General features: G+C 40.5%; 1 protein-coding gene across 7 annotated transcripts in view; it reads right to left on the bottom strand.

Annotated features, from left to right (window-relative positions):
* Window positions 1-13757, bottom strand: part of GLCE (glucuronic acid epimerase) — a 168105-nt gene that overhangs the window by 11144 nt on the left and 143204 nt on the right. For all 7 annotated transcript variants that reach the window (XM_007479629.3, XM_007479628.3, XM_007479630.3 and 4 more), the window contains one exon: window positions 4735-5330. In XM_007479629.3, the coding sequence (XP_007479691.1) occupies window positions 4735-5317 (583 nt within the window). In that variant the 5' untranslated portion in view covers window positions 5318-5330. The remainder of the gene's footprint in view (window positions 1-4734; window positions 5331-13757) is intronic.

Genomic DNA, 13757 nt, shown 5'->3' with positions numbered 1-13757 from the left:
ATAACGGTTTATTAGGAGTTCAAAAGTTGTTTCAATATCCTTTGGCTCAATAATCTGATACGGTAAAAGTGAAATCCTATAGAAACCTAAGAAAAACAAAAAAGTTCCCAATCTACCTGGACTACAAAAGGAAGCACCTTCCTTCAGTTTGGCTAATAAATTGTCTGAAAAGTAATTTTAGAAGTTCACAAATCAGCAATGAATTGGCTAGTTCCTTTTATTTATATATTTAAACCTTTACCTTCTGTCTTAGAATCCACATTAAGTATTGAGTCCAAGGCAGAAGAGTGGTAAGGGATAGGGGTGTCGGAGTAAGGTGACTTGCTCAGGGTCATACAGTTGGGAAGTGTCTAAGGCCACATTTGAACCAAGGACCTCCTGACCCCAAGCTCTAGCCACTGTGCTACCTAGCTGCCTTGTTCTACTTAGTAATCAAGAAAGGGGGAAGGTGCTTTTGCATAGAGTAACGTAATTTGCATTAAAATGATCAATCACTACAATTTAGAAGGTAGAGAATATAAACTATTAATCATGATTCTGTGGTAGAAACAGAAGAATAGGACACAATATAAAGCAGTTTCTAAGTCAGGGATAGAATTTGATTCAGAAGAACTGGAACAGGATGGAAGAGTTAGGGAAGAGGTAACAGAAGGAAGAGGGTCTTGATGGAGGCTTTGGGGAGACTGATAAAAGGGCAAATGTGTCCCAGGAGAAGCCCAGGCTGACGCTGGTGGCACGAGGTATTAGTACATGAGAAAGGGCCTGGAGTGGAAGGCCTGGTCCCTGGAGGTCTTGACAGGTGATCTTTGATGCAGGAGAAAAGGGAGGAACCACAGAGGGTTCTGAAGAGGAGACATGAAGTAAAAGTAGTTCAATAGTACCATGAAAACATGAAAAAATATTATTTATGTAATTGAATACTTGATATTTTTGTGGATGTTTAGTTCATGACTAATTATCCTATCTTTAAGGTATCTCGAGTGGCAGGGGGCAGCACAAAGCCCGGAGCCCCAAACCCTGTAGTCTGCAGTCCCTTACCAAAGTAAAGGAATTGATTCTTCAACAACAACAACAAAAGCCTTGCCTTTTGGCTTAATATCAATTCTAAAAAGAGTGGCAGAAGTTAGGTGACTAGGTCAGGGTCACACAGTGTCTGAGACCAGATTTCAACCCAGGTTCTCCTAACTTCAGACCTGGAGCTCAGCACTTTGCTACTCAGCTGCCCCTCTCAGTATGGATTCGAAGACAGAAGTTAAGAGTTAAAAAAAAAAACAACCAGAATCACTGACAATGTTTAAAATGGAATTATGCAGCATTTACCAAGTTTTTCATTTATGCCATTCTAATAATTTAATGTCATTGATTTTAAGGATGCAGTTTGGTCAAAAGTAGCTCTTCTGGTCTTATGCTTTTACTTACTTAGCACTGTTAGGGAATGATCTATTTCACAAAAGGGAATTATTTGGTTTCTCCTGTTATAATTGTCTAAACTTTTCTTCCTGGCTAGTTGTCTACAGCCTTCCCTATCACCACTAACTGATCCAGAAACAGACACAAAGCTGGGCAAAACGAGATGATATGGGAGAGTTTGTTTTAGAAACACAGAGATGGCAACAACAACAACTGTTGTAAATGGGACAGTATACAGGCTGATGCTCAGAGATACTGTTGATGTTCCTAAGGAAAATGCCATTGAGAGCGGGGAGAGAGAGGAGCAGAAAATGTAGGTCTGGGGTGAGGAAGGCCAGGGTATGCCATGCTTGGAGGGGGGAAGAGGCAAGATGGACAGAGATGACTCACACTAGCTAATGTGCTGGGGGAGAAGCTTCCCTGCTCCCTTCACCCCCACCCCCACAACTGCCCCGTCAATTACTTTGTACACTGAGAGCACAGGAAAAATGGAATATCTTACTAACTAGGATCATCTCCCCAATCTTTCCTCTCTGTTCACACTAGAAATAGCATTGTCTTCGGGTGCATCAATAATTTCTCTGATTTGAGCATTAGGCAATTGGCCAAATGCTGTAACAACAGGGCTGGGCTACAATGACGCCTAGGAAACGCTGACAACAACGTTAGGCAGATATTTATGTCTAGACCCACTTTCATGCCTTCTGGAAAAGAATAGATTGAACAAAATTGAGCATTTTCTAATGATTCACAGTCATCATTTGATCAATGAGTGTGCTATACTACAAAGATGCACCGCCAGTGGACTGCGCCAATATGCAGTAATGTGACCCCTACACCAGAGAGACCACCAGGCTTTTATAGTCTTTGCACCTGTTTTTAAAAATTAAGTTTCCAGCCCTTTTCCTTGCTTCTAGGTTATGAGGTACCACTCCCTACTGCTGGCAATAGGCCCAGCTTTAAATGTAAAGATCAGTTCTTCTTCTACTTCCTTCCAATAAACTAATTCTGCTCTGGGATAGGAAAAGCAGGTAAACAGTTTCCTTAGAACTGTGCATAAAAAATCTGAACCAGGAGGCTCTGAGAGAGTGCCTAAGGGCTCTCTCATGAGTCAAGTGTATAAGCATTGTTTTAGAGCTTAAACTTGAAATCTATTCTTAATACTCAGAGGCTTTAAAAAAAGTTCTTTCTGGATTCTCAGCTACCATCTAGCAAATCAAGGTTGCTAGATAAGTGATTTCAGAAGTGAGATTTAACTGTTGCAATGTTTTGTGGAACTGAAAGGGAAGCTCATATAAAATGAAAATAATTTTAATCACTTGAGGGAAGTGTAAAGAAAATTAGAGAAAATGGTTCAGATTTCTCGAGAAATTGCCCTTGTGGGTTCGTAGGACTGAGATGGAAAGGACCTTATAGATCTTGTCTGAATCTCTCATTTTACAGATGAGGGAATTAGATTCAGGGATTTACTTATAGTTACAGGGGTATAATGGTCAAAGCTGAGATTTGAACCTAGAGTTTTGTAGTACCATGCTGCCTCTTTGAGAAAGCTCTGCAGTGAGCCAATTTAGGTCTGAGCTGATAAACATTAGGTTCTTTCTGGGGGCTGTCACAACAGGGGAATGCCATCATGAAAGTAATATTTTAGGAAGATTAATTTGGTGGGGACATGTAGGAATAGGCAGGCCTAGATAAAGGGAGGTCAGTTAGGAACAATATGGCACTTTGCACTTTACATACATTTTTTCATTTAAGTTTACAAGAACCCTCTGAGACAGATACTAAACATTTATGATATCTATTTTCCAGATGTGGAAACAGGTTCATAGAGGTTCAGGGAGTAAATTTGTGGTTACAAAACTAGTATCAGGAAGTGACTGCAGTAATTCAAGCACACTATGAGGATCTAAGCTAGGGATTTTAAACAGCTTTTTTGTCTCCCCCACACACCCCCAATCCTCCTGCTCTCTGGTAAAGCCTATGCTATGAGCCCCTTTTCAGAAAATGCATAAGATAAAAATCAAAGGAAACCAATTATATTAAAATGCAGTTATTAAAATACTCAACTTCATAAGGCCTAAGTTAAAAACACTCAGTCTAAACTAAACTGGAGGGAGAAAAAATGGAAAGGAGGGCACGAATCTCAGGAGATATGATGAAAGAATTAACAGCAATTGGCAAAAAACAAAATAAAAAAGGGACAGCTCAACAGCACAGTGGATAGAGAGCCAGGCTGGAGTTGGGAGGAACTGGATTCAAATGTGACCTCAAATACTTCCTAGTTGTGTGAACCAGGGCAAGTCGCTTAACCCAACTGTTTATCCCTTGTGAAGATTAGATTTGACTCTAGGGTAAGGACTTCGAAACAAAACCCAAACCAGCACAGAGCAGCCTGCCTTGAAGGCAGGAAGCACTGGTTCTGCCTCTGACAAACATGAGCTATAGGACCATAAGGCAAGTCATTTCACTTCTCAGCTACCCCACCAACTCTTTTAAAAAACTTAAGTTGCAGAGCTGCCCTTGATAGAGGTTTGAGTTTCTCTGCTATAAGGTCTTTGTATTGCATGAAAACACTGGTCTAGGGAAAAAAAAATAGTAGCTGGTAACTAATAAATTCCTGGAGAAGGAACAGAAGGCAGAGTTAGGCGATTTGGGAGTTGTAAGCCTATTGTATTGCCAAGGAAGGACAAAGTGGGGGAAGGGGACAAGATCTACTGGCTGCAGGGAAAACTAAAGTTCAGTTTCTGACACCTGCCATGATGCTAGAGTTTGGAATGTTGTACTAAAGCTTAAGTGGGACATCGGGGCTAGCTAAAAGAGAATTATTTCTCTGATTTTTTTAGCTGAATTCATACTCGTTCAGGTCAAACGAGGGTACTGTAGCACAGCTTTTCTGCTAGGTACCAAAAAGCCCCCTTCATTCTGACTCTTGTCTCCTGCTTCCCAACCTCCAGTAGCATCCTAATACCTTCCACCCACTCCAAACCAAGGGGAAACCTGTCCTCCTCTGCCTGGCAAAGGCCTACCTGTTTTTCAAGGTGACACCAACCTAATCTAATAAACAAATTCTACCTTTTAACAGTGGCCTTCTGAAAACAAAAGCAATTTATACTGTTGAACTCGGGGCACCTGGGATGGGATGGAAGACATTTTGGGGCAAGAAGGACCTTGTAAATCCCTGAAATTATATCATGTAGATGGCTATCTAGGGCTCCATCTTGACCTGAGGGAAGAGAGTATGATGGTTGGAAAGACTGAAGGCCATCAGTCCTTTAGTTCCTGTTAAATAACAACTTGTAAGAATTTAGGAGTAGTGACACCAACCTTCAACACCACTTATGCACTTGACTCTGTCTCGGACTTCCACATTATAGCCTTCAAAGGACATGAACACTCCGTCGGGGTGATAAGGTGCTCTCTGTGCATAGACTTTGGAATAACTATGAGAGAACTCAAACCGATCATAGCCATCATATTGGACCATCTTTCCATAAACTTCAAAATACTTCTCTACCCAAGTGAAGGGGAGGAAGATCTCATTTCCCTCTCGCCTTCCTTTAATTGTATGTTCATCATTGATCAGACAGTCAATTTCTTCGTATTTGAGTCCTAAGATTTTGTTTCCATGACTGTTGAAACCTCCAACTACAGGGGGAGCTTTCTGCTGCTCCTGTGGAGAGGCTTCTTCAGGCTGCTGTCTGGCTGCATTGTTCACACTGTTGTCACTCTCCGAGGCAGCTGTTCTTTTTTCTAATCCATCTGCTCTCAGGCCATTATTCCAGTTTCTTGGAAACTGAATAGCTTTATCACTGGAACACTTATTCCACAGCAGGACTGTGACCAATGTGAAAAGTGCACAGATGACAATCAAAGTCTTGTAGTTGACCCGAGCTGCCAAGCAACGCATATTCAGACCATACCTATTGGGAGGGAGAAACAGAAAAAGTTCAGATAAACAGTTACTACTGATTATAGCCTACAAGTAGATAATGCGATCTGATTTATAATTATTAGACATTTTTACAATGTCATGCACTTCTTGACAGAGAAGTGATAGACTCAAGATGGGGAATGACATAAATCTTTTTGGACCTGGCCAATATAAGAACCTGTTTGGTTTGACCATGTGCATTTGTTACAAGAGTTTTGCTTTCTCCCTTATTCCCCTGTTCTCCTATGGGGAGAGAGAAGGAAAAAAAAATTAATTGAATCTTTAAAAAAATATTATTAGAACACATGCATGAGAGAAGTGATGAAGAATTATATGCAGGTTTCCTTCTTGTGAGTCTATAAGCCAAAACAATCCCAAAGTCAGAGAAGGAAGCTGGGCTGGGAATTCTAGTGTTGCCTCTGCTAGCAAATAGCCTAAATCAAACACTAATTTTAATTTTATCTGTAAAATCATGGGTTGAATTAAATAAAATTTGATGATCCTAAGGGGCATTTTCCTAGCTCTTTCCTAATCAAATAAAAAATTGTCAGGCATCAGGGAGGATGAGAGGGAAAAGGGATTAAACTCATTACAAAGGTTCTTTCTGTTGTGAAAAGGTAATATAAACAATTAACAAGTACTTATTGGGAGCCCACTACCTGCCAGGCACTATATTAAACTGGGAAGACATAAATCCTTTCCCTTAAGGAACTTACATTCCATTGGGGGACTCAGGTATACAGAAAATACTAAGCTGGGGAGGCCTAGAAGATGGCAGTTGAGTATAAACTATGAAGGAAGCTAGGGAGTATAAGAGACAACAGTGAGGAGGAAGTACATTCTGGGCATTGAGGACATCCTCTGGAAAAGCACTGAGAGGAAAGATGAAGGTACAGCTCTGATCTCAATTTCACATGGGAATACTTCATGTTGGCAGCATTTTGTTGAGCCATGCAAGTATACTTTCTAGAATTTATAAAGGATGCATATCTTTTAATATATCAAGGAATAAAATAACTAGTAATTGAGGAAATGCTCTTGTGCCATATTTCATCTAGTTACCACTTCTTATTATATATTATCATTATATTGGCACATTATTTTTAAAAACCCCTACCATCTCTCTTAGAATCAATAACTGTGTATTAGTTCTAAGGCAGAAGAGTGGTAAGGGCTAGGCAATGGGGGTTAAATGACTTGTCCAGGGTCACACAGTTCAGAAGTGACTGAGGTCAGATTTGAACTCCTGTATCTAGCCACCTAGATGTCCCCAGCAGTTTATTATTCAGAACACATATTCACTCTCTAAAATAAACTCCTGGGAAACCAGCCAAGATGTAAGAATAGGAGGAAGCAGTATAGTCCCCAAATCACTCTACAAAAGATCTAGGCAGGACATCAGATAACACCCGGGGTAGACTTAGAACAGGGGGTGACAGTCAAGCCATGGGGCTCCAAACAGGGTGGCTGGTAGCCCACAGCATGATCTTAGATCCAGTCCCTGGCCTAGGACACAACTAGATTGGGAACATGGCCTCTCTGACCCTGTGGAGCCTTTTAGCTCTTAGACACAGGCTGGGGCCAATCACTCTTTACTAGAGAACCACCAGAGGCAAGACTGCAGCTGTGTTGCCCAGACTCAAACCAGGGTCTAGAGCCTGGAAAGCCCAGGAGGGCAGCATCAAACTGAGCCCTTGATCTAATTGCATAGGGCCTGTTGAAAGTCTGCAACCCTCTAGCTCAAGCCAGCTCATGATCCTTAAAGAGCAAAGCACTCAATATGTAAAGAAAAAAGACCAGGTTGGTTCACTGAAGGTCATAATGGTCCCACAAGGAAATGTGCAGAACCACAATCTGTGCAGAAAGGTTGGAAAAAACGAGGCCAAGAGCTACTTTTATGACAGGGATGCCCAGTACAAAAAGTAAGACTAAAAAAATAATTCCCAAATATCTACAAGTAAGCTAAAATTCCTGTCCTAAATTATGTGATTATTTTGGTTTTTAAGGTTATTTCTGTAATATATATTTTGAAACTTCTTAAGATTTTTTCCTATTTCTATTTGGTGGCCTTGGGGACTTTATAAGAATAAAAAAATCTTAGATGCACAATAAACAAAAAGTTGTCTAAAAAAGAAAACAGGACTTTTGCATTTTGATTCTGTACCCTCAACATGTAGTATAGCTCCTAATGTTTAGATTTAAATACCCTTAAATTTTTGTAAAAAATGTTTTCCTACAAAAACCCCCAGAAAAACTGGTTTTTCATTTTATAAATTTGGTGATTCTATTATACCACTTATTCAATAAGCACCATTCTAGGTTCTGGAAATACTAAGACAGGGAGGAAAATAATCTCCAAACAGACCCTTCAGGTACCTTATGTTCACCTGAGAAAAAAAATAACACTTTCCATAGGGCAGATAGGTAAATGGATACTACAGGAGAGGAAATGCAGAAAAGGTTTATATAGGAGTACATATCACAGATTTAGAGCTGACTCTGTGGCCTTAGAGATCATCTAGAGTTCAGTCCCCTAATTTTACAGAGGAAACTGAGGTTGTAGAAGAGAGGTAATTGAGTGACTTGCCCAAAGTTATAAATAAAAACTGAAACTAGGATTTGAGCCAAGTCTGCAACTTCAAATCCAGCCCCTCTCCCATTACTCTATGTTTGTGGACAGCTGGCACTTGAGTTAGGCCTCAAGAAAGCTTGGAATTTCATAAGGAAGAGCCTTCTAGGTGCAGGGGACAAGAAAGTCAATGATGATTTGTGTGTGATAGGTGGTACAAAAGAAAGCAACCAGTCAAGGATAGAGAGTGAGAGGTAAGAGCAATGCTTCACTGGTATCACCAATAAGCACCTCTGTATGTATTTATACTTAGATTGTTATTGATATGTTTGTATTTGCATCACCTTCAATTCTGAATAGACCCTTGCCCATCCCTTGTATGCTAAGAGAACTTTCTTGGTAAGACAGAAGAGAGGGAGGAAAACAGCTCAGCAAAACTAACCATATCAAAAATGTCTGCTATTATAGTCAGTGATCCACAACCCAAATCCTATGCTTCTGTAGAAAGGGAAGGGAGGTACTTTCTACCATTACTTCTCTGGGGTCAAGCTTAGGTCCATCCTTCACGTTTCTTGATACTGGAAGAACAGGATTTAGTGCTAGAGGGGAATTTAGAGATTATTTATTATAGAAATTTTGTAGGCTATTTTCCTGGTTCTGCTTTCTTCAAAAGGGAATGACAATTTCCAGGGGAACTTCGATTTCTTGTGGAGTTCTGAGTTCGAGTTGGAGGCTGGCGAAGAATCTGCTGACTGGACCCAAGATCCTGTACTTGGTGAGACTGTTCTTAAATCTCTCCTGAGGGAGTGACTGACACATGGTGAGTGAAAAGAGCTGACTCCTTTCCTGGATTTTCTGAAGAGACTAGCCTCAGGAGAGACCTATCCTCTTGAGAGAGGCTCTCTGCATCCCCAGGTCCTCCACTAAAAGCCGAGGCCTCTCTGGTTAAGGACTAAATTCGCCTGCCTGGGTTGAGCCAGGGGTTGGAGCAAAATACTTAGAGCTTAGGCTATTTATCTTACCCTATCCTCTCTCTGATTTCCTACTTCACTCTTTCTTTATTTTGTAAATAAATTGTAAACAAATCTCTTTGGAATTTCATAAAGTTCCTGGTGACCCTATTCTTGAATAACCCAGTCCAACCTTTTATTAAAAAAATCCCTTTATTACCCCTTAGAAAATGGATACTAAGAGAGAGGGCAAAGATTTAAAAAACAAAACAAAATAATACATACATGGGAGAAGCTATAGATAATAAACAGAAGGAAGGTACCAGCATTAAAGGAGGCTCAGGAAAGGCTTCTTGCAGAAGCTGCATTTTAGCTTTGGTCAATGTAGCCAAGGCAGTCAGGAAATATTCTAGGCAGTCAAAATATCCAGGGTTTGAAGACAGAATATCTTGTTCAGGGAACAGAATGTAGGTTGGTGTCATTGGATAGACGAGTATATGGGGGGGGGGGGGGGGGAGGGCGGGCAGTGAGTGAAATGTAAGGAGACTTTGGAAAGGTAAGGGAGTGGCCAGGAGAGGGAGAGGGAGAGAGAGAGAGAGAGAGAGAGAGAGAGAGAGAGAGAGAGAGAGATAGAGAGAGTCAGAGACAGAGAGACCGAGGTTGGAGGGCGGGGGGGGGGGGGGGAGAGAGAGAGAGAGAGAGAGAGAGAGAGAGAGAGAGAGAGAGAGAGAGAGAGAGAGAGAGAGAGAGAGAGAGAGAGAGAGAGAGAGAGAGAGAGAGAGAGAGAGAGAGAGAGAGAGAGAGAGAGAGAGAGAGAGAGAGAGAGAGAGAGAGAGAGAGAGAGAGAGAGAGAGAGAGAGAGAGAGAGAGAGAGAGAGAGAGAGAGAGAGAGAGAGAGAGAGAGAGAGAGCTAACTCAGACAGACAGACAAACAGGTAGGGTCTGCTCTAGTTTTGGGATGATGACTTTGACAACTGACTGGAGGACAGATTTTGGATTAGGGAGAATTCTGAAGGGAAGACCAGGCAGCAGACCAGGTGTGAGGGATGAGGGCCTGCATCAGCTACCGCAGAATCATGGGAGAAGGGAGCATATGAGAGAGAGGCTCCAGAGGTGAAATTGGTCAGGACATGGCAATTGATCAGATGTGACAGGTTAGAGAGTGAGGAGTGGGGGAAGGGGGGGGGGGGGAATGAAGCCTAGGCTGGGAACCCAGGTGACTGAAAGGAGAGTGGTACCCTGGACAGAGATTGGGAAGTCAATGCTAGTCTTCTGCTTCATTCCTTTCTTAAAAGCTGTTTCAGGTTTAGCCATTTCCTGATCAATGTGCAACTACTTCAAACAGCACTTATTAAGCCCAGACTAGGGGCAAGGACAAAAGGAGAAAGTCATTGCCTTCAGAGTTCACATTCTCCTGGGGATACTCTTTCTGAACAAACGAGTGCAAACAACTAGGATGATCAGGAAAGGCTTCTGGTGGGAAGTGGGACCCGATTTGAGCCTTGGTGTTGTTCAGCTGTATCTGACTCTTCATGATCCCATATTTGGGGTTTTCTCAGCAGAGATACTGCACTGGTTTGAAAATTTTTTTTCCAGCTGATTTTATAGATGAGAAAATGAAGTGATTTGTCCTGGGTCACAAAGTGAGCAGCTAAGGCCTGATTTAAACTCAGGCTTTCTTCATTATAGGCCCAAGCTTTATGTACTGTGCCACCCAGTTGCCCCAATTTGGGCCTTAGTTTTATTCAAAAATTTTGAGAGGTAGAGGTGGAGCAAGCCAAAGGCACAGAAACATAAAATAGGATTCTCAGTTAATATAACATTCTAACCTATAGCCCACTCCCACTCCTACCCCCACTTTTGCAAAAAAGGGAGGGGATATATTTTCTTATCCCTTTTTTGAAGCCAGTGACAGACATAATAATTACAAAGCATTCAGTTTTGGGTTTTTTGTTTGTTCTTTGCATTTACCATCAGATTGCTATGTTGATTAAGATTTATTCAACTGTCATTTCCCCACCAAACCCTCACCTTTGGTCCTAGAATTGATACCAATAGTCAATGAGAATTTATATAAGTATCCATTCTAAGGGGTGTATGGGATGTTCAGAGAGGGGTAGTATCTCTGGTATGGAGGGCTTGTCGTGCCCTCCTAGGGCAGCTCTCCAGCCTCTGACCCCCACCTGACACTCAGCTCTCACTAGTGGCTCCTAGTAGCTGCTAGCATGCAGCAGCGGCCACACCCTGGGCAACGGCTTCGACGGGCTGGCTAAACCTTGTGAGGGTAGCCATCGGGTCGACGTCGACCCCTGGTGAACCAGGGCTTTGCTCACCCAGCATGTGAAGACTGCTTCTGCCGAACAGACGGAAGAAACCAATAAGAAGGTTCAACGGCTGAGATGGCGACACAGCAAAGCACTGTGGAGTGCTCAGGGTGTGTTGGAGCACAAAAGACAACACGGCCATCCAATGCAGCTGAGGAAGTCTCCAGGTGTAACGATTTTTCGTGCCACTGGACCCAGGCTTCCAACGCCGAGAGAGTAGGACTGTCTCTGTGCATTGACTCTTCCACTTAAATCTCTTTCATGCACAAGTGTCTTTGTGCAAAACACACAAAGACAATTGTCATTCTCGGTTACTGAAAGACTACTACCATCCATTCTAAGGCAGAAGAGTGATAAGGGCTAGGCAACTGGAGTTAAGTGACTTGCCCAGGGTCACACTGCTAGGCATACCTGAGGTCTGATTTGAACCTAGGTCCTCATGACTCCAGGCTTGGTGTTCTGCCTACTGAACCACTTAGCTTCCCTGTTCCCCTCCTTTTTTATTCTTTGTTAGAAAAGGAATGACCTTAATAGAGAGCAGAAATATATATTTGAAAATAAGGGTGATGGGAAAACAAAAGAACAATTTAAGAAAATTTAAAATGGGAATGTTCTATTATACTGATTAAATTTTCTCTAAATGTCTTAAGTACATGCAATTGTAATATTCATTATTTTTTTCCTCTTCTTCCTAAAGTCTTCCAACTAAACTGAGATCCACTGTGCATGATATACTTAAAGACATGAACCAGAAGCACAGGATGAAGGGCGAGTATGATCTTTCCACATCAGTGAGAAATAAATATTAATTTTATTTATAATATTAGAAATTTAATAAATGATATTTCTAAATATTCATTTCCCATAGTCAAAGAATGATAGGAATTTGAGGGGATTCTTTAGATTCTCCAGTCCAACCAGCACATCCTCTACAATATCCCCAACAGGTCATTCACAGACTTTGTCTAAATGTATCCTGTAGTGGGAATTTTTTTTTTGTCAGCTTTAATTGCAAGGAAGTGCTTCTTAAAAATGAATTTTGAAGCTTGTTCAAACTATTCATCAAACAACCACAGAATTTTAGAAATGAAAGGGATCTTATTTAAATCAGCACTCCAGTTTTATAGAGGAAGAAATAAAGGTCCAAATAACACTGAGAAAGGGTCTGTTTTGATTTTGCCTTTGCTTCATTAGAACCTAGTACACACAGTAAGTACTTAAATGCTTGTTGATCTGAACTGAAGAAACCAAGGTCAACAGTGACTTAATTTTAATTCCAAATGGCAGTATTTGTGGTAACTGAAGGAATACTTAAACTGATTTTAAAGGATAACTCATTGTCAGAATCAGTGAACTTGTATTGTAATACCAATATTGTCAGACTGAAAAGCCCAATTCCAAGTATTTGACTATGACCAACAGAAATTTTCTGCAAAGGCTATTTTCCCTGCTATATACACTAATATGTTTATAAGTGTGATTCTAACATTACTGAAAACATTCTTTGTCAAGGTTACTTTAACAAACCCCTAATGGAATCAGTGAATTATGTCTCTAATTTTATATTTCTATACTAAAGTACCATCTGGGCATCTCAAACTGGACTTTAAAATGGTACATATCTTATTTTCTAAGGCCTAGCTTACTACAAGCTTTTAGTGAATATCAATTTCTATATAATTGCATTTTATGCAAATGTTAACATAATAATAAATCCAATTTTCTACATCAGCAGATAATTTTTAATGATTATGCTTTTAAAATGATCTCAACAAATAAGCTTTATTTGTTTTATATGCAGGAAGTACTATTTCCAACTTACTTTGGTCCAAAAAAATAAAAACACACATTTTAGTAAAACCATCTATAGTGAGAATACTATCTATATAGTCCTATAGCTAGATGACTAATCATTAAGAATGACTAACTATTATCCTATGTGAAACAGGTCCCAGATAAAATTTCATTTCTAAATTTGGAGGCCAAGGAAGGCCCCATGAGTACTTTTATTATAAATAAAATTCATAAGAGAATTAAATCCTAGAAGATTTTAGGTGTTAACATAATACCAACCTTTAAAATGGCAAAATTCATATCCTTTGCCCTTAAGTAATCACAACAGTACTATGAGAAGCACATGAGGCATGAGAGTCATCTACTTTTTTTGCCCATTTAAAAATGTCTACTATTACCTCCTTAATAATTTTCATACTAACCATTATGGAAAATTAAGGCCACATACAACCATTCCAAAAAAAGATTTTAAAAGAAAAAAAGGGGGGGGAGGAAAAACGTTTACTGTACCAAAAAATGATCAAGAAAATCAATGAGATTGAGTGCACTTGCCAGTCTAGGTCTATACAAAGAAACAATCAGAAATCTGAAGGCATTAGAGAAGTAGTCTGGATAGAAAAGTCCAATCCAGTGAGTACTCTAGGAAGCAATATAGCCTGGAACCATGTGGTGGGTCTAGCCAAGGGAAGCCTGGAGCCTGAATCTATGCTCAACTGAATCTGAATCTGGGCTCAGAAGTCTACAGGACTCAGACAGTGTTGACAAAAAGAAACAAACAA

Source organism: Monodelphis domestica, chromosome 1, assembly GCF_027887165.1.
Source record: "Monodelphis domestica isolate mMonDom1 chromosome 1, mMonDom1.pri, whole genome shotgun sequence".
In the NCBI taxonomy this organism is placed as follows: domain Eukaryota; kingdom Metazoa; phylum Chordata; class Mammalia; order Didelphimorphia; family Didelphidae; genus Monodelphis; species Monodelphis domestica.
This window is presented reverse-complemented; position numbering and strand designations above follow the sequence as displayed.